Genomic DNA, 21,505 nt, shown 5'->3' on the forward strand with positions numbered 1-21,505 from the left:
ATGTTTAGAATATTTTCTCACACAGAATAGAATAGGTCGACTTTTGTACTGTGGGAGACAGTTGATTGACATAGGCTAGTGCTTAGGCCTGCTCATCTTGTTGGCTGACGAAAAGTAAATGTGGACAGTTCTTCCAATATCTTCAATATGCACCTCGGAATTGGATAAGGACGTGCGCAGTTGCATCTCGGATGTGTCTGTCTTCACTTGTAGCCTGTGAGAAAGAACCGTTCACGTGATGGAGAGCCATGTGAGTGAGATGAGAGGTGCTTCGGGGAAGGCAGGCATGGATTTTTCTAGGGTGTATTATGGCCACACAAAGGGAATGCCACCGTGAAATTCGAGGCATTATCAAGTGCTTCTCAAATTGTGAACGAGAGACTGACGAAGTGTGTACAGCCTTTGCAAAAAACAAAGCAGACCTCATGCCTTTCAATCAACTTTTTTCAAATCATCATTAGTCGCATCATGAAGCCTTACAATGTATTAAAAATCAAAACATATAGCCCCCACATTTGTAAAACAACTTGTTAAATTAAACTCTAAAATTAAGCTTACAGGAGTACCTATTTCGTTGTTAACTGCTCAACACAGAATAGCTGCATGTGCGCATTCCCTCAAATCGCTTAGAGAAAATGTCCTATTCTATTTTATTCAGCTTTGTTCAATTGTATTCTTCATACAATAAAATAATGTCACAGAATTCTAAGCAAATCTTGTCTACTAAATGAACTAGTTTAGCCCACAGCCATATGGCATAGTCAGATCAGGACCTAACATAAGGACAACTCAGAGTATGCTATTCTGTTCTTCTGAAATAGACTACATTTTCATTATATCATGTTTCTTTAGACCTGTCTAAAATAATGGATTTATTGTGATAGTGTAGGCTATATTGCATGGAGTTATTGTGAAGGTGTAGGATATATTACATGGAATTATTGTGAAAGTGTAGGCTCTATTTATTTATTTGACTTTTTAAAATGTAGATGCTTCAGAGATCTGCATCAGTGTGTGGAAGTCAGGAGATGCTAAATATGAGACCGAAAGTTATTTGCTTGACAATCACCGGCTGACGAAATTTGTGACTGCCAAAGCCCTACCCGTGGCTACTTCCAAATACCCCGGTGTACTGCCCAAGCCTACCCCTCACTTACACTACCCACTCCCCCATGGTTTTCTTTGTTACACAAAACCTGCTGTTATAGTCAGTCATCTGTATATTGCCAGTTTGAGAATAACATTTGAGGCACTTCAGGTAGTTTGCTAATGGAGAGTGGTGCTGTTTGTGTGACTCTTCTACTGTAGATTACTCAACCTTTAGTACAGCTTGTCCTCTGTCGTGCCCTGCGGAATTTCTGTCAGATGGAGGTGGGGGGTTTTCTATCTGTGGACCTTTTAGCTGTTTGAGCTCACTTGTGAATGATTAACTGTTTTTGACTTGTTTGATTCTATTGAGTTGGCCACATTTCTGTTGCTAATGCATCAATAATTTACTTTGATATGAACATACAACTCTCCCTTTTTGAGTTAACGTAATGATACAAAGTGTTGTTTAGCCAAATAAAGCAAATAAAAGGTAGGAGCTACTGTTTCTGTATACCATGGTGCACATAGAAAAGTACCATGGTGCCTCATCCACCATGCCTGCCCCATAAAGCTGTGACCATGAACCTAAAATTACTGACACCTACATTGCCTTCCCCTTATTTTGTGTACTTCTGTAATTTCCGTAAATTTTTTTCCTTCTACACAATGTTCCTGTAGGTGGTTCTAAAACCATTATTTGGTCCACAGTAATAGCCTATGCATTACTTTGATTCTTGCTATGAAAGCGTCTGCCTGTCCCTGTTTCTCAGTCATCTGCTGTGTGAGCGAGCCACTCTTCCTCCCTCTCCCCACTGTGTTCATGGAGGAGGGAGGGACACATTCTGAGAAGAAAAAGCATATGACCATTGCTCAAAATGCAATTGTGTGAAAATACAGTTTTCAAAGAAACTACTGTTTTCTGTGAGGAGAGTCTCACAGCTTTCTGTGAGTTTTTATTTATTTATTCATTTTTTTTTTACCTTTATTTAACTAGGCAAGTCAGTTAAGAACAATTTCTTATTTTCAAAGACGGCCTAGGAACAGTGGGTTAACTGCCTGTTCAGGAGCAGAACGACAGATTTGTACCTTGTCAGCTCGGGGATTCAAACTTGCAACCTTTAAGTTACTAGGTCAACGCTCTAACCACTAGGCCCTGCCGCCCCAGGGTAGCCTAGTATATAATGTATTTCTCACCTTAATATTGAGTTCATGGCACCACTTTACAGCCGAGGTAGGCTGTAAGTATGGCTTTTGATGTGCCCGCGGAGTAGAGCGCGCCATTTGCAGTGAATAGGCCTACTTCAAGTAGCTTAGGCCTAGCGCTGAAAAAGTCAATCCGCCATCATTACCAAAATGAAAAAATCTAATGATTTTATTATTGAAATATTGAAATAGCATGGACGACCGAGGAAAGACAAATTAGTACAATTTAAGGCCATGTGGCAAGCAATAATGCATGCACTAGGGATGGGAGTGTAAGCATGTGGGTCTGGACAGAGGAGAGGTAGATGTTGTTTGTTGGTGTCTAAGTTGTTTTTCGTATGCGTATGTTTGTTAATGGTGTGGGGGGTTAAAAAAAATGCCTGGGAAAAAGGTTTTTGTAGGACATTAACCAAAATTTACTGATTAGGTTCATCAATTAGCCTACACGGTTATATAGCAACAATATAATATTTGGAGTTAGCAATCTACCTAAGTGTTTTGAGTTCCCACTTCCTGGTGGTGAACAATATAGCCTATAGGCTAAATATAGATGTTGGTAAATTTCTCTGTAGAGCAACAAAAAAAAAAGATAATTCTGTATCCTATTTTGACAGGTTGCACATCCAAAATATCAATCATGCATTCCCTGGATATGTTTGAAGAAATGGTATGATTCAAAAGTAGGCCATCTCAGTTGTAAAGTAACCGTCCATTAATATCGCGTCAAATCAGCATCTAAAGTCCATGTCGAGCAAGATGAAACCTCATTGAAAAATGGTAGGCCAACATTTAGACTTTCGTCCTTCAGACAAGGAGGTGACTGAACATGTTGTTGTGTTTGATGCAAGAAACCACTTTACAAAATAAAATGCATTAATATTCCCATACCATTATTACGGAGAATACTCACAACCGCTCATGCTGTAAACACAATCCAGTTCAAAGTGAATGGCACCGATCCATATATGGCAATAGTTATTTGCATACAGGTCTACTGCACCTCTGATTGGTTATGGTCTGTGTAGAGTACTGGCTGAGTCGTGTATGTCAATGCAATAGAATTGTACTTCGATGCGTTCTGCCTACAACAAAATCTTTCATAGTTACTTTTGCATACTACGGGTTACATAATTAGTTTTGTTTCGGTATGTTGCGTTGAAAGTGGCTAATATTGCGATGATTCGATCACAATTCCCAAAGAAGAGAACGGTTGGTTAGTGGTAACTAAGGGGGAAAACTTGAAAGTTGAGTGAAGTTCAATCTCGTGCTTCTCTATGCGAGCTGATATTTCTTCTGTTCTGCAGTCCCGGGGGAGCTGCGTACCCCCGCGCACAGCTTAGAGGGAATATTGGTTGAGAGCGCAGAAATTTGTTGGAGAGAGCAGATGTTCCTCGAGTGGATATGCCAAACTTGAGAGCTGACAAGTGTGAGTTTGGGCAAGCAGAACATCATTGCCACAGATCAAAAAGAAGTATGTTTGAATCAAAAAATATAGAACCTTAAGCAAAAAAACATGATTCAAATGTGTAATTTTTGTTTTTTTAATTGTCCAACAATAGTCACGTCTTTGTCAAGTTTTCACCACAGAGTTTCTAAACCATACTGTACTGTCTTCGTTTTAACTTTAGATTTCTGATGTTGCTCTCTCAAGTCTTGACACCTTTTGGGTTTCAATTTCTCTTTTTTTCTCAATTGGATTTCAGGCTGATGGGGGCTGACTTAGTCGGATGCGTGTCTAGAACACCTTAAATTGGTCACTTTCATTGGAGTGATGGACAAACTAACAAATGCTTGCCATTTTTCAGTCCAGTGTTGTCATGTGATTGGTTGAGTCCTCTTGGGTGCATGATGTCAAACAGATGGCTTCAGAACCATATGTTTAGCTTGCTAGCCAGCTTGAATAGTAAGCACTGAATGACTTGGAAAACCCAGCCTCAACTCATCCTCTGCTCGCTCGACCGCATCCTGCGCTCTCGATTGGTCTGTGTGCTGGCAGGACCCATCCTCTGCTTGCTCAACAACATTCTGAGCTCTCGACTGGTTTGTGTGCTGGCGGGACCCATCCTTTGCTTGCTCGACCACATTCTGAGCTCTCGACCGGCTTGTATGCTCCTGGGACCCATCCTCTGCTCGTTCAACCACGTTCTGCATTCTTGACCGGTCTGTGTGCTGGCGGGATCTTCTGCTCGCATGACCCTATCTTCTGCACTTACAACGCAGTGTTCGCTTAGTCAATGATGTGTCATCTTGCTCGACATCTTGCACGCAATGGACTTTAGAGGCTGATTTGACGCCATACATTAAAACTTTCTTCAAATCTTTGTATTTATTGTTATCGAGCAAAATAGCTACATTTGTCACGATATTACTTTTTTGTCCATATCACCCAGCTCTAGCACTTCCCCCAAAATAATTTAACATAATTTATCGCAAGAAATGGGTACATTTATCGTGATATGTATTTTGTCTATATCGCCCAGTTCTACTTCTCCATCTACCATGCCTGCCCCATCCACCACGCCTTCCGCCTGCCCCATACGCCATGCTTTCCCGATCTGCCATGCCTTCCTCCATACCTGCCCCATCCCCCACTCCATCCGCCATGCTTGCCCCACTGTGTTCTCGCCTTTCATTGACGACATGTTCTATTTACGGTAACAATGTGATAAGAGAAATAGGACACACAATACACAGGGAGTCCTATTGAGAAACAACAGATGGCCTCTGAAAATCTATGTGCTGTGAACGTACGACAGGAACAACCACCTCCTAGCCGTCCACCACGCTAGCGGTGCTTTAATGCTGAGCCCCCTCGGTGTCATGGAAACCAGATAACCCCCAGATCTGTGCCTGTCATTATTCCCATGATGCCTCCTGCTAGCTGAGCGGAGGCTGAGCCAGGCTATATGAGGAAGCTGCCAGATGATAGGAAACAGATGCTGCTGTGGTATAGGCAGAGGGAGCAACACAACAGGTCACCTCTCTGACTCCAATGTTTAATGTATTCAAAGCATTTGGGAATTTCCATGAATAGCTACACTTCAAAACAAACACATTTTGGGTAAAAAAATGGATGCTGTACGATTTCCATAAACACAGCCCTTGATAATATCATATTTAAATCAATTGTGTTTAAAACATTTGAAAATGGTTTGATGTGGAAGTTGAATACTATAACAGCCTCTTCCTAATTTCCATTTGTTGGAACCTGTTCTCTTCAATTGGTGGTGCAAATGTAGAATAGTGTTGAAGATATCAAAACTATGAAATAACACACATGGAATCATGTAGTAACAAAAAAAAGTATTAAACAAATCCAGATATTTTATATTTGATTTTCTTCAAAGTAGCCACCTTGATGACAGCTTTACACACAGTGCACACAGTGCACACAGTGCTGTCGCTGGCCTACACGTAGTACCCCATAATTTAAAAGTGGAATTATGTTTTTAGAAATGGTTAAATATTAATACAAAATCAAAAACAAATGTTGAGTCAATACGTATTCAACCTCTTTCTTATGGCAAGCCTAAAAATGTTAAGGGGGAATTATTTTTTATTTTTTTAACAAGTCACATAAGTTAAATGGACTCACTCTCTGTGCCATAGTGTTTAACATGATATTTTGAATGACTACCTCATCTCCGTACCCCCACACATACAATTATCTATAATGTCCCAAAGTCGAGCAGTGAATTTCAAACACCAGAGTCAACCACAAAGATAAGGGAGGGCACCTATTGGTAGATTTGTAAAAAATTAAGGAAGAAAATCAGACATTGAATATCCCTTTTGAGCATGGTGAAGTTATTAATTACACTTTGGATGGTGTATCAATATACGCAGTCACTACAAAGTTACAGGCTTTGTCAGAGACGTTGCCGGAGAGGAAGGAAACAATGAGGCCAATGGTAACATTAACGTGGTTTTAATGGCTGTGAAAGGAGAGAGCTGAGGACGGATCAACAACGTAGTTACTCCACAATACTAACTTAAATGACAGAGTGAAAAGAAGTAAGACTGTACAGAATAAAAAATATTCCATAACATGCATCTTGCAATAAGGCACTCAAATAGAACTGGAAAAAATGTGGCAAAGAAAATAACATTTATGTCCTGAATACAAAATGTTTGGGGCAAATCCAACACAACACATCACTGAGTACCACGCTTCATATTTTCAATGGTGGTGGCTGCATCATGTTATGGGTATGCTTGGCAAGGGGGGGGGGGGGATAAACACAGGGAGACATTCAGCTTTTTAAGCAGGACAAATATAATAGCTTACTTTAAATAGATTGTTCTTAACATGTAATCCAGTGTAACAAAAAAAACATATATTTTTTTTCATTTTGAAATGGCAATACATTTTCAAGTTGTTGCCACACATCCAAGCCACCATGTTCAGAGAGTTGTGTATTGGTCTCGCCTGTAAAGTTTACTGAATCCCTTTGGTACAGTGGCCTATTTGGGTCTGTTGTGTCTCTGAAGGGCCTTGTGTGGCGCAGCGGGTGGGGACTTATGAATTCCTTACTGATTATGGTTGCGTCATCCTCTCAACCAAGGTGCCCCTTAAGGCGTCATTATACATAGTTCGAGGTTTGGTTTGCTCCAAGCAGAACTCGTCTAGAAACAAAGTGGCAATATTACAAAAATGAATATTTGTCCCTCTTGAGCCACCCTAGCAACAACATACACTTCCTCAAAATATCCCAAATTAATGTAAGATTAATCAAGAAATCTGTAATAAATGTTGACATTTTTGCAGAGGTTGTCTTAGTTATGCAATTGTACATCTAAGATGTTTGGTGCAGTATTTCTCAAGAGAAAAAATGTGCATGAAAACTAGTCCTCTCTCGTTGAATGACAACAAACACGTGATTGAAGAATCCAGTCCATACTTCTCACTTAGGGCTGGGCGGTATACCCTATTTTACTATATACAGTACCTGTATTGATGCACGGACCGGTTTGAGTTTTTACTTGACCTTCTATAACAGTATTTCAATGTTTGGTTTGTTAAATGTGATACGAAACTCTCACGCGTATAATGTTGGTTTTTATAGTTTACTCTGTTTGCTTCTTGAGTCCTCTCTCTCCCTCTCCTCTTGCTGCTGCATGTTGCTAACCACACCAAGCCCTGCCTGCCTACTGTCACTCAAGGAGAGAGCAGTTGCTCGACCACGTGCATTTTCTTGCCGTTCACTCTGCATGTTCAAATGTTGGTGACATGTTGCTTTCCACAAGCGTTCTATACATTATTAGTTTTGTGTGTCTAACTATCTGCAAACAACTATCTGCCCGTTTGTCTTTTCTTAACTGCTAATGCTAATTACTAGTTAGCTGGCTAGCTAGCTTGCTAAATGTACAGAGCGAACATAGCTAATACTGCCTGTGTACCAGTGCTGGTGTAGGTCTTGGTAAGCTTTTCATTATATATATATTATATATATTTCCATTATATTTCCATGATTCTAACAGTTCACATATTAACTACGCCTATATTTTTTGCCCAAATTCTGCATGGACCAGTGTGGAAATGATAATAAAAATAATAATATAATTGTTTTTATTTAACTTTTATTTAACTAGGCAAGTCAGTTAAGAACAAATTCTTATTTACAATGACGGCCTAGGAACAGTGGGTTAACTGCCTTGTTCAGGGGCAGAACGACAGATTTTTACCTTGTCAGCTCGGGATTCGATCTAGCAACCTTTTGGTTACTGGCCAAATGCTCTAACCACTAGGCTACCTGCCGAAATTCCTTTCAATTAAGACCTAGACAACCAGATGAGGGGAGTTCTTTACTAATCAGTGACCTTAATTCATCAATCAAATACAAGGGAGGAGCAAAAACCAACAGACACTCGGACCTCCGTGGAATGAGTTTGATACGTGGTATAAATAGCACAAAACAGAGTCTCAGATTGTAAAACATTGTCAAGGATAATTTTGGTTCTTCTGTATGGGAGGGTCAGAGTCTTAGAGACTTTTAATGTCTCGAGTCGGGCTTTGTTGTTTCAAAGCACAGCCTAACCTTGGTCTTTTGTTGCAGGTGGTTGCGTGGTGTCCGTCCGGTGCTGGACTATTAAATATAAAGCATATTTAGAACTTTTATTCAAAAAAATAAAATACAGTCAAAAACATTGTAATATGATATTTTGTCCATATCGCCCAGCCCTATTCCCACTCCTAGTAGGAGTAGTACTGTAGACCAATCACTGTCGAATGGGCGTAGACTTCGGCTACTGAACTTTGATTTGTCTCAATAAAAAATGTTGTGTGCTCAAACAGCCGAAAAAACAAACAAAATGTTCACAATGTTGTCATAATATATGCAGAAACTATTCAGGCATGTGGCTTTAGTGATACACCAAGTTTTTTTTTTTAAATCAAAAAGCATTTCAGGACAACCGAGATATGTCAATAACAAGTCTTCTCTGGTCACCTCGCATTCGGTTTCCTACGATTGGAGAGGAATTCAGCTTTTAATTACGTATCCATGCAGTGACATTCTCAAGATTTGGGCTTAACGCACCAAGCAGCACACTTTAGTACAGCCCTCTAAAGCGATTCAGTAACCAACAAGTCTATTGGAGATGTACATTCCGGTCAGGAGGAACCCCACGGACTCGTCAAAGTCCCACTGTGGCGTTGAAAAGACTGGTTTTGTTGCCTTGCGTGGCAAGTTGCCACCATGACTGAATGGGAACCGTGGCTTGCTGCAGGACCTTGTCTCTGTGCCACTGCTCCAGGCAGTCCAAAGCATCTGGGAAGGTCTTGCTCTCAAACTTGTTGGCAAACATGCTGTTTCTGTTGATGATCCACTGCAAATCCTCCAGACCGTAGATGCAGATGTCCCTGACATAACGACCTGCGGAAAGACGAGCAGCAGCAGAAAGGGCATCAAGATGAGATCAGATCAACGTCAAAATCTATCAACTGCTGTTGTGTAAACTGTTTACTTCCTAATCAGAAGGCTAATCTAATCTGGAACCAAAGAGCAAAACATGCCCTAGACAAGTGAGGTCAAGACTGTAAACTGACAATGACTGGGATCAGGAGTTGTTGTACCTTTGCATCCATTGTGTTCCATCCCCTCTTGGTCCCTCCATTTTATTGCCCGGATCTCGCCGCTCCAACCTCCGTCTACATGACTTCCTGGCGCTTCTAGGAGCAGATAACCGATCCAAAACAGATTCAATCTCATTCTCACATTTCATTATTCAAAGCCTTTTGATTGTCATCAATGATTCATGGGACACTGATATACTCATATACTGTAGATAAAGCAAGCTGCAAATAAATCAGAGCCTACAGTATGAATGAATTCCCCCAAACTTAATTTTAAGTCATTTTAGGGAGTTTTTCCTAGCCACTGTGCATCTGCATTACTTGCTCTTTGGGGATTTAGGCTGAGCATCTGTAAAGCACTTTGACAACTGCTCATGTAAAAATGGCTTTATAAAATTGATTGAGCTTAGGCTGCCCTACTGTACTTGAAACAATGTGGGGATGTTGAACACATTCCTTTAAGTTTCAAGCTTTATAAAGGCTAAAAGTAATCTTTGAACAGTGAACATCCCAAATAAATTTGTTTGCCTTTCATGAAATTACTTGAACTCACAGGTATTGGACCGCCAGGATTTATTGACTTCGCATAGCTTTTTCGTCTCCTAGGTGTTTGCTTTTGGAATGCATTTAAAATTGGAAAGGTTGTGTGTAGCATATGGAAAGGTCTAGGGTTGTAGAAGTCTCATCTGTTTTCCTCACGGATGTAACAGTTCTAAATGTCCCTATATATTGCCATAAGCTCAGTACCAAGGGTGTTGTGGAGATGAACTTCTATTGGCCACTGTATTACAAAGTTGCTTTTTATGAGCGGTTCTAAAGCCTGGACTTTACCTTTGATGTGATTGAGTGTCACCCAGTAGTGCTCATCTGGGCTGAATGTGTCTTTGGACCACTCCAGCAAGTCCCTGGACACCTGACTTCTCAGTACAAACTCCACAAAGGTCCTTGTTAGCGCGTAGTAGGCTGTTCCAAAGTAAATCTGCAACCCATGGGGTGGAGCACCCTTCTTTGGTGCTCCTCGCTTGGGGGCCACAAGGAAGCCCCTGATCTCCCTGTACCTCAGCTGAGTCCGGTGCCTCATGGACGCCGGCTGCTTGATGCCCGGGGTCATGTTCCTGTCCCTCCACTTCTTGCTCTGCATGTAGCGCACCAGCTCCAGGTTGCTTTTGACGGGGAAGTCCTGGCCGCACAGGTTGACCACCTTCCTCCAGGGCACCGGCGATGCCACCAGGTCCCTCATACAGTTGATGTCAGCCTGTAGCCGCGAGTAGCCGGCGTAGGTCACCATCTCGCTGCGGCTGACCAGGAACACGTTGGGGAAGCAGCCCACCAGGCTATCCACGGCTTCACTGTACTCCTGCGGAGCCTTGACGTCCACATGGATACAGTAGACATTCTGGGGTGCGTAGATGGCCCTCAGCAGGCGCACGAGCAGCTCGAGCTCCTTGTGGACGGTGAGGATGAAGGCCAGAGGGTAGTCTTCCTCCTCACGACTCAGCGGGCTGGTGATGAAGTGGAGCTCCCTCACCAGGCGGGAGCAGTCCAGGTCCCCACCTCCACCCCCCATACCCAGAAGATAGCTCTCCACCTGGCAGTCGTGGCGTTGCCATGCTGGAGAGCCATCAGTGCTGGGGAGGAAGGCTTGGCAGTACTGGGAGAAGGGCCTGCAGCCCAAGGGCCCGTGCTGAGCCTGGGGATCTGTAGGGGCCTTGGTACTCAGGTAGATCACAGAGCAGATGAACATGCAGATTCCCAGGCAGAACAGGAAACTGCACTTGGTGCCTTCCAGCTGGAGCATAATAGTCCAGCACCGGACGGACACCACGCAACCACCTGCAACAAAAGACCAAGGTTAGGCTGTGCTTTGAAACAACAAAGCCCAACTCGAGACAGTAAAAGTCTCTAAGACTCTGACCCTTCCATACAGAAGAACCAAAATGATCCTTGACAATGTTTTACAATCTGAGACTCTGTTTTGTTTCCTTGGTGCTGCTTAGTTGGGGTTCTTTCTAGAGGTGTTTAACGATCCAGCATACAGCAAGAAAGAGCAGCTTTCTATGGAGCTCGTAGTAGTCCGATAATAACAGATTCAGACTCTTGAAACAAGTGTTTAGAGAGAAAATACATAGCCAGTGCAGCTAGATGGACTTAGGAACCCGGCTCAGGAAGTTGAAGAAATGAAACACTAAGCAGTACAGGTAGCTTGCTCTCCTTTACCACTAGCAGTTACCAGACGCGGTCTACTAGGTAATTGCTTCCCAGGTCCCCAGGGCCGTTACCAAGTGAGGCAATATTGCCTTTTCCTTTTGTGCAACAGAGGCATGGAACAGTCTGTAAACTACGTTTCACATAGATGTACTCGTGCTCCTTCTGTTGAGGAGGTGTGTACGTGTTTCCTGTAGGCCTAAACCACTCTTAATAACGTGTTGTGCTGTTTGTATTGTATGTCGAAATGTTGTAATGTTCTATAGACTGCTGCTGCTTTCTTGGTCAGGTCTACATTGCAAAAGAGGTTTTTTTTCCCTAGTTAAATAAAACATTTTAAAAATAATATGTATGAAGAAGGACTGAGAAGCTCAGTTCTGGTGACTTTTTAAAAGGACATTCTAGTCCAAAAATGATTTTTTGTTTAAATTATGTTGACACCATATTGGCTAAATGATTTGTTTAAATTATTTTTAACATATTGGAACATGCATATAGCCTATTCATTTTCCATATTATCAGGTATGCTTTTAGCAATGAGCATTATCACCTGTTGCCCAACTGATGCAGTATTTTGGCAATAAATAAATAGGCTAAAGCATGGGGTTGCCTATCTGCATTTACCCACTGTCCCCTATTTGGCTAATCATTTTCTAGATACCAAATGTGATCTTTTAACTAGATAGCATCCTATTGATGAATTTTATGTCCCAAAAACATACATAAACACATTGAATGTAATGTAGCACTACCTTTTTAGGGTAACTTGGTAAACTGCTACCCGGGGTAACTCTACTTCTCAGATAAACATATTTTTAGGTGGGGTGGTGTTTTACACCAAGTTACCCTGTAATTTAGCCTTGTTACCTCTAGCCCCACTCTCCTCTATGCACTCATAGCAAATTGTGGAGCGGTAACATGCTTAACCATGTTTTTAACAATGGCCATCAGAACTGCTGTTTTCCCCGTGATTGCAAAAGTTGTGCATTGACTGCTTGTCAGAATGCATGTTTCCCTCCCTATGGCACATGAATGCACCTGTAGAGGAATAGTTATCTTGTATAGAACACACAACAAAAAGCCGACTAGGTACAGTGCCTTCCAGAAAGTATTCATACCCCTTTACTTAGTCCACATTTTGTTGTGTTACAGCCTGAAATCAAAATGGATTAAATATATTTTTATTTTCACCCATCTACACACAATATCCCATAATGAAAAAGTGAAAATGTTTTAAAACATGTTTGCATGTTAAATGAAAATTAAATACAGATGTCTATTTTACATAAGTATTCACAACCCTGAGTTAATACATGTTAGAATCACCTTTGGCAGTGATTACAGCTATGAGTCTTTCTGTGTAAGTCTCTTTGCACACCTGGATTGTACAATATTTGCACATTATTCTTTAAAAAAATTAAAGTTCTGTCAAGTTGGTTGTTGATCATTGCTAGACAGCCATTTTCAAGTCTTGCCATAGATTTTCAAGTCAATTTAAGTCAAAACTGTACCACTTAGGAACGTTGTGTTTATTTGGCCTTGTGTTTTTCGTTATTGTCCTGCTGAAAGGTGAATTTGTCTCCCAGTGTCTGTTGGAAAGCAGACTGAACCAGGTTTTCCTCTAGGATTTTGCCTGTCTGCTTGCTTCTATTCCATTTATTTTTATATTTAAAAAAATACTCCCTAGTCATGGCCGATGACAAGCATACTCGTACCATGATGCAGCCACCACCATGCTTGAAAATATGAAGAGTGGTACTCAGTGACGTGTTGTTGGATATGCCCCAAACATAATGCTTTTTATTCAGGACATAAAGTGAATGTCATTGCCATATTTTTTGCTGTTTTACATTAGTGCCTTATTGCGAACAGGATGCATGTTTTGGGGTATCTGTAGTCTATACAGGCTTCCTTCTTTTTAAGCCCGTAATTTAGCTTAGTATTGTGGAGTAAATACAATGTTGTTGATCCATCCTCTGTTTTCTCCTATCACAGCCATTCAGCTCTGTAACTGTTTAAAAGTCACCATTGGCCTCATGGTGAAATCGTTGAACGGTTTCCTTCCTCTTGAGGCAACTGAGTTAGGAAGGACGCCTGTATCTTTTTAGTGACTGGGTGTGTTGATAAACCATTCAAAGTATAATTAATAACTTCGCCATGCTCAAAGGGATATTCAATGTCTACTTCTTTTATTTATTTATTTTGTCCACCAATGGGGGATCTTCAATGCGAGGCATTAGAAAAACCTCCCTGGTCTTTGTGGTTGTATTTGAAATTCACTGCTCAACTGAGAGACCTTACAGATAATTGTTTGTGTGGGGTACAGAGATGAGAAAAATAAATAAATGCAACATGCAAAAATGTCTACAATTTTACCGAGTTACAGTTTCATATGAGGAAATCAGTCAATTTAAAATAAATAAATTAGGCCCTAATCTATGGATTTCACATGACTGGGAATACAGATATGCATATGTTGGTCCCAGATACCTTAGGGAAAAAGGTAGGGACGTGGAGCAGAAAACCATTCGGTATCCTGTGTGACCACCATTTGCCTCATGCAGCATGACACATCTTCCTATAGAGTTGATCAGGCTGTTGATTGTGGAATGTTGTCCCACTCCTCTTCAATGGCTGTGCAAAGTTGCTGGATATTGGCGGGAACTGGAACACGCTGTCGTACACATCGATCCAGATCATCCCAAACATGCTGAATGGGTGACATTGCGCATGCAGGCCATGACATAACTGGGACATTTTCAGCTTCCGGGAATTGTGTACAGATACATGGGGCTGTACATTATCATGCTGAAACATGAGGTGTGGCGGCGGATAAATGACATGACAATGGGCCTCAGGATCTTGTCAGGGTATCTCTGTGCATTCGAATTGCCATTGATAAAATGGAATTGTATTCATGGTCTGTAGCTTATGCCTGCCCATACCATAACCCCAACGCCACCATTGGGCATTCCGCTTGCCCACACGACACCATACATGCTATCTGCCATCTGCCCGGTACAGTTGAAACCGGGATTCATCCTTGAAGAGCACACTTCTCCAGTGTACCAGTGGCCATCGAAGCGTCCCTGAGACGGTTTCTGACAGTTTCTGTAGAAATTTGGTTGTTCAAACCCACAGTTTCATAAGCTATCCAGATGACTGGTTTCAGACGATCCCGCAGGTGAAGAAGCCGAATGTGGAAGTCCTGGGCTGACGTGGTTACACACAGTCTGCGGTTGTGAGGCCGGTTGGACGTACTGCCAAATTCTATAAAATGACGTTGGAGGCGGCTTACGGTAAAGAAATGTAAGTTCAATTCTCTGGCAACAGCTCTGGTGGACATTCCTGCAGTCAGCATGCCAATTGCAACTTCAGACATCTGTGGCATTGTGTTGTGTGACAAAACTACACATTTTAGAGTGGCCTTTTATTTTCCCCAGCACGAGGTGCACATGTGTAATGATCATGCTGTTTAATCAGCTTCTTGATATTCCACTCCTGTCAGGTGGATGGATTATCTTGGCAATGGACAAATGCTCACTATATAGGATGTAAACAAATTTCTGTACAACATTTGTGAGAAATAAGCTTTTTGTGCTTGTGTAACATTTCTGGGATATTTTATTTCAGCTCATGAAACATGGGACCAACACTTCACATGTTGCGTTGATGTTTCTGTTCAGTATAATTATTTTGTAATTCCACTTTGACATTATGGGGTGTTGTGTGTAGGCCAGTGTCACAAAATCACAATTTTATCAATTTTAAATTCAGGCTGTAACACAACAGAATGTGGAAAATGTCGAGGGGGTGTGAATAGTTTCTGAAGGCACTGTAACTAGATGAACTTTTCTACTATGGGGTTGTCTGATTTTTATATTCATAACCTGTTTTGTTTGCAGAAGAAAAGTAAATGTTGACTGTTCTAGCATCTTCAAAGTGTTTTTTTCCCTTCATATTACGTCTTTTTCTGGAGGATCTAGCTATGATTTTGCCGTGGCGCCACACCATGTTTAAATGTCTACAGCGGAAATACCCTAGCTCCTAAATACAATATCCCTTCTCTAAATAGAAGCACGTGGCCGTCGTTACCTTCATTAATTTACATTTTTCAATAATAAGTGGACACGGCTTAATCATCACGTAGATCTACCGGTTGCTCCTGCTAACAGATGAATTATCTCCCTACGAAGTGAGCTACACTGCTTTGCTTCGTTCACCGAGAGTCAATAAGAATCGTCTAGAAAAAGGAGACGTTTTGCTCTTTAACACCCTCTAGAGTCGCCTAACAGCACACTAGAGAGACGTATTCACCTGAGACTTGCTGAAACCCTGTAATCGGTGGCAACCCGTCGCAGAGATTTGGACATTGGGCTTGTTATGGAAACGTGTGAGAGTATAATGAGATCACAAGGGTCTCTCACAGAAAGGACACAGGCCATCGTGACATTAGGAAAAGAACAAACAAATTTGATCTCTGCAGTAACTACGTCAACAGACAGAGAAAGCTGTCTAGGCATACTGACTCGTGAAGTAGAGTAGCTGTCTTGTTTGCTTATGACAAATGTTTTAACTGCCATTGATTCATTGTTGCAGTAACAGTTAATAGGAAACATTTTAACTGGAAGTTAAATCGTCGACTGGAGTTGTTTCATTTCGACAACTCAAAACATTGCATGAGTTTATCCAGTATGACACTGGCATATTGGATAAACTGGTCTGCGCTGACATGCTGGATAAACGGGTCTGTCCTGACATTCTGGATAAACTGATCTATAGTAACATATTGCGTTAACTGATCTATAGTTCATCCAGTATGTTGCTATAGATCAGTATAGATCCGTTTAAACAGTATGTTACTATAGATCAGTATGTTACTATAGATCAGTATGTTACTATAGATCAGTATAGATCAATTAATCAAGTATGTTACTATATATCAGTATGTCACTATAGATCAGTTAATCCCGTATGTTACTATAGATCAGTATAGATCAGTATAGATCAGTTTATCCAGTATGTCACTATAGATCAGTTGATCCAGTATGTCACTATAGATCAGTTGATCCAGTATGTCACTATAGATCAGTATAGATCCGTTTAAACAATATGTCACTATAGATCAGTTGATCCAGTATGTCACTATAGATCAGTATGTTACTATAGATCAGTATAGATCAATTAATCCAGTATGTTACTATCGATCAGTTAATGCAGTATGTTACTATAGATCAGTATAGATCAGTATGTTACTATAGATCAGTTGATCCAGTATGTCACTATAGATCAGTTAATCCAGTATGTTACTATAGATCAGTATAGATCAGTATGTTACTATAGATCAGTATGTTACTATAGATCAGTATAGATCAGTATGTCACTATAGATCAGTTGATCCAGTATGTCACTATAGATCAGTATAGATCCGTTTAAACAATATGTCACTATAGATCAGTTGATCCAGTATGTCACTATAGATCAGTATGTTACTATAGATCAGTATGTTACTATAGATCAGTATAGATCAATTAATCCAGTATGTTACTATAGATCAGTTAATCCAGTATGTTACTATGGATCAGTATGTTACTTTAGATCAGTATAGATCAGTATGTTACTATAGATCAGTTAATCCAGTATGTTACTATAGATTAATTTATCCAGTATGTCACTATAGATCAGTTAATCCAGTATGTTACTATTGATCAGTTTATCCAGTATGTTACTATAGATCAGTTTATCCAGTATGTTACTATAGATCAGTTTATCCAGTATGTCACTATAGATCAGTTGATCCAGTATGTAACTATAGATCAGTTGATCCAGTATGTTACTATAGATCAGTATGTCAGTATAGATCAGTATGTCACTATAGATCAGTTGATCCAGTATGCTACTATAGATCAGTATGTTACTATAGATCAGTTTATCCAGGATGTCACTATAGATCAGTTAATCCAATATGTTACTATAGAACAGTATAGATCAGTATGTTGCTATAGATCAGTTAATCCAGTATGTTACTATAGATCAGTTGATCCAGTATGTTGCTATAGATCAGTTGATCCAGTATGTTACTATAGATCTGTATAGATCAGTATGTTGCTATAGATCAGTTAATCCAGTATGTTACTATAGATCAGTTGATCCAGTATGTTGCTATAGATCAGTTGATCCAGTATGTCACTATAGATCAGTATAGATCAGTACGTTACTATAGATCCATATAGATCAGTATGTCGGTATAGATCAGTATGTCACTATAGATCAGTTGATCCAGTATGTTACTATAGATCCGTATGTTACTATAGATCTGTATAGATCAGTATGTTGCTATAGATCAGTTGATCCAGTATGTTACTATAGATCAGTTAATCCAGTATGTTACTATAGATCAGATGATCCAGTATGTTACTATAGATCTGTATAGATCAGTATGTTGCTATAGATCAGTTAATCCAGTATGTTACTATAGATCAGTTGATCCAGTATGTTGCTATAGATCAGTTGATCCAGTATGTCACTATAGATCAGTATAGATCAGTACGTTACTATAGATCCATATAGATCAGTATGTCGGTATAGATCAGTATGTCACTATAGATCAGTTGATCCAGTATGTTACTATAGATCCGTATGTTACTATAGATCTGTATAGATCAGTATGTTGCTATAGATCAGTTGATCCAGTATGTTACTATAGATCAGTTAATCCAGTATGTTACTATAGATCAGTTGATCCAGTATGTCACTATAGATCAGTATAGATCAGTATGTTACTATAGATCCATATAGATCAGTATGTCAGTATAGATCAGTATGTTGCTATAGATCAGTTGATCCAGTATGTTACTATAGATCAGTTAATCCAGTATGTTACTATAGATCAGTATAGATCAGTATGTTAATATAGATCAGTTAATACTGTATGTTACTATAGATCAGTTGATCCAGTAGGTCACTATAGAGCCGTTTATCCGGTAGGTCATTCTAGATCAGTTTATACGGTAGGTCACTATAGATCAGTATAGGAAGTCATGATTGCCAAAAAGAGCTGACTTTACCACCACCTGTTGCCATTATTAGATTAAACACTGCTGGTTCTCATGGAGACATACGTTTATTTTTTATCACCAGTTAATGAACCCAATATTCAAACACTCTTAGGTGTTTGTAATTAATAGCTCATCGGGGCGATGTGTGTAACCACCACCATTTCGATAAATACAATCTTTCATCAACTCCAAGAGTTAATGAAACACACACACACAGAGAAAGAGCCTCAGGCTAAGGCTAGCCAGTTACCTTAATTGCAGTTGAGCCCGGGTCCTTTTGCTGAAGAAGATCTTAAACATTAAACCCCTGACCAAAACATGGCGAGCCGGAACCAGCAGGGAGTCATGCCAGGTGCACACAGGGAGCTGGAACCATTGGTCGGCAAGCGATGGGCGGGTGGAGCTGAAGCTGTTGCTGCGCGCTGCTTTTGTTGTAGTTGTCTCTGGGCAGCACGTGGCTCGCAAGGTCGCTGTGCTCCGCGTGTTTCCCAGTTTTTTGGTTTTGTGTGTGCGTCTGCGTCTGTCATTTCTTGCCCTCGCGTCTGTTTTTGAGGCACTCCCTCTGCATTTCCCCTGAGACATTGGCCGGCCCTGCCTGGTAACAGGCGGCTTCTCTCTCATTTGGCACACACACACACACACACACACACACACACACACACACACACACACACACACACACACACACACACAAGCACCGGCAACCAACAGTCTCCTCCCCCATTCAAACTACTCCTGACGTCCTTTTCTTTCTCTTCCTCCTCTCTCTTTCTCTCTCTCGCTCTCTCATCCTCTCACCCCATCTCTCTCTTTCTTTCTTTCTCTCTTTCTCTTTTTCCTCTCTCACCCCATCTCCCTTCCTTTAATTTACCTATTTCTGATTTTAAAAAATTAAAAAGCCACCCCAATCTCCTTTCTTCCATTTTCAGATGTGCAGCAGTCACAGCATGGAGTATAATTTCCTTGCCTCTGTTTGCCTTTCTCATTTCGTTGCCTCTGTCTGTTTCTCTTTCTGGCTTGGTCTCTATCTGTCTGTGTTTCTTTATTTTCTTTGAGACCTCTCTGGTGGTTATGCTGCCTGTGGTTTGTTTAGTACTGAGTAGAGGGAGGCCAGCAGTGACGACAGCCTCAGCCAAGGTTTGTTTGCTGCCTGATCAGCGACTGAGATTAGCCCTCGTTGTGTTAACAGGGCCACATGTTCAGAGGTCACATTGAGCTGCCACCAGGACACAATAGGTCCCCCCTGCTGGTTGGCTTTTGTCTTCCTTTGGCTGAGTGTGACGTTATTAGTCTGCATGTGTCTAACCTCTCGTTTTATTAATGAATTAAACATTCAGTAGTGATCCACATAGGTCAGTGTTTTTTGTTTTTATGGAAAAATCGTGATAGGGAGTCCCATAGGGCGGCGTACAATTGACCCAGAGTCGTCCGGGTTTGGGGAGGGGTAGGCTGTCATTGTAAATAATACTTTTTTCTTAACTGACTTGCCTAGTTAAAAAAAAAAAAATTCCTGCACTTTTATTATCATTTCCACACTGGTCCATGCAGCATTTGGCTAACAAAAATATAGGCCTAGTTAATATGTGAACTGTTAGAATCATGGAAACATTCTTACCAAGACCTACACCAGCACTGGTACACAGGAATTATTAGCTAGCTATGTTCGCATACATGGATGAACGCTTCTCCCTCTGTCACGGATGCCATGGTTGCCCTTAGTATGAGGATATAATCCGGAAAGACAGGTGTTTTATACAACAGCCATCTTTGTTCTCTTTTCGACTCCCTCCGCAGTTGCAATCAAATTCCAGAACTTTCTCCATCTGCTTAGCCATCATACTCTGCTTCCACCGGGCATCACAGTGATTTCAAAACTTGGTCAACTTCTGTGACATTTCTTCCCCATCGCTGTCACCAGAAGACTACAATGTCTGGTTCAATGTTATTTTTTTTCCTAAATCAGGGATTTCCTCATCGTCTAATTCATTTTCTGAATCAGAGAAAGTCAGCATGGCATGATCGTCCTCCAGAAAGTAGTCAGTCCATCACACATTTTTCCCACGGATCTTTGTCAATAGCGTAAGCTAAATTCAGGGATAATGTTGAGAGCAGTAGCAACACTTTTGCAGTTCTCTATGATATATTTTTTTTAAAGCCACGATTGCAAAAATGATCTACAAATACTGAGCAGCTCATGTTATAGACAGAAGCATGCTACATGTCAGACCAATCCAAACTAATCTCTCGGCATGTCCAGCCCATCCATTATCTTAGCCAATCATGTCTAGAGGGAAGGTTCCTGTCTTTTTCTGTGGCTAGGCTGGCCAATTACCGTCATCTAAAATTCCATGACCCTCACAGCCCTATTTGCTTCCACACTGAATAAAATCATTTCAGATGGTTGCAGCTATATTTATTTTTTATTTGATTTATTTCCCCTTTATTTAACCAGGTAGGCAGGTTGAGAACAAGTTCTCATTTACAACTGCGACCTGGCCAAGATAAAGCAAAGCAGTTCGACACATACAACAACACAAAGTTACACATGGAATAAACAAACATACAGTCAATAATACAGTAGGAAAAAAAAGTCTATATACATTGTGTGCAAATGAGGTAAGATAAGGGAGGTAAGGCAATAAATAGGCCATGGTGGCGAAGTAATTAAAATATAGCAATTAAACACTGGAATGGTAGATGTGCAGAAGATGAATGTGCAAGTAGAGATACTGGGGTGCAAAGGAGCAAGATAAATAAATACAGTATGGGGATGAGGTAGTTGGATGGGCTATTTACAGATGGGCTAGGTGCAGTGACCTGTGAGCTGCTCTGACAGCTGGTGCTTAAAGCTAGTGAGGGAGATATGTGTCTCCAG

The 21,505-nt window shown here is 40.7% G+C and overlaps 2 protein-coding genes across 3 annotated transcripts in view; one reads left to right on the top strand and one right to left on the bottom strand.

The window, feature by feature from the left end:
- The window catches only part of LOC139413854 (replication termination factor 2-like), a 59,974-nt gene that overhangs the window by 23,146 nt on the left and 15,323 nt on the right, over positions 1 to 21,505 (top strand). The gene's annotated exons all lie outside the window — the stretch shown is intronic.
- On the bottom strand, positions 8,055 to 18,962 carry LOC139413853 (glucosaminyl (N-acetyl) transferase family member 7). The gene is made up of 4 exons (XM_071161667.1): positions 18,881 to 18,962; positions 10,199 to 11,200; positions 9,368 to 9,463; positions 8,055 to 9,167 (listed from the first exon to the last, which is right to left on the bottom strand). Exons 2-4 carry the CDS (start codon positions 11,163 to 11,165, stop codon positions 8,929 to 8,931), a joined length of 1,302 nt encoding a protein of 433 aa, XP_071017768.1. The 5' UTR covers positions 11,166 to 11,200; positions 18,881 to 18,962; the 3' UTR covers positions 8,055 to 8,928.

Source organism: Oncorhynchus clarkii, chromosome 7, assembly GCF_045791955.1.
Source record: "Oncorhynchus clarkii lewisi isolate Uvic-CL-2024 chromosome 7, UVic_Ocla_1.0, whole genome shotgun sequence".
NCBI lineage: Eukaryota > Metazoa > Chordata > Actinopteri > Salmoniformes > Salmonidae > Oncorhynchus > Oncorhynchus clarkii.

Coding starts and splice junctions, on each gene's coding strand:
- LOC139413853 (XM_071161667.1), bottom strand. CDS start 11,165: ATGCTCCAGCTGGAAGGCACCAAGTGCAGTTTCCTGTTCTGCCTGGGA. Junction 9,464..10,198: donor GACACTCAATCACATCAAAG/GTAAAGTCCAGG, acceptor ATCTGCTCCTAG/AAGCGCCAGGAAGTCATGTA. Junction 9,168..9,367: donor GGAACACAATGGATGCAAAG/GTACAACAACTC, acceptor GTCTTTCCGCAG/GTCGTTATGTCAGGGACATC.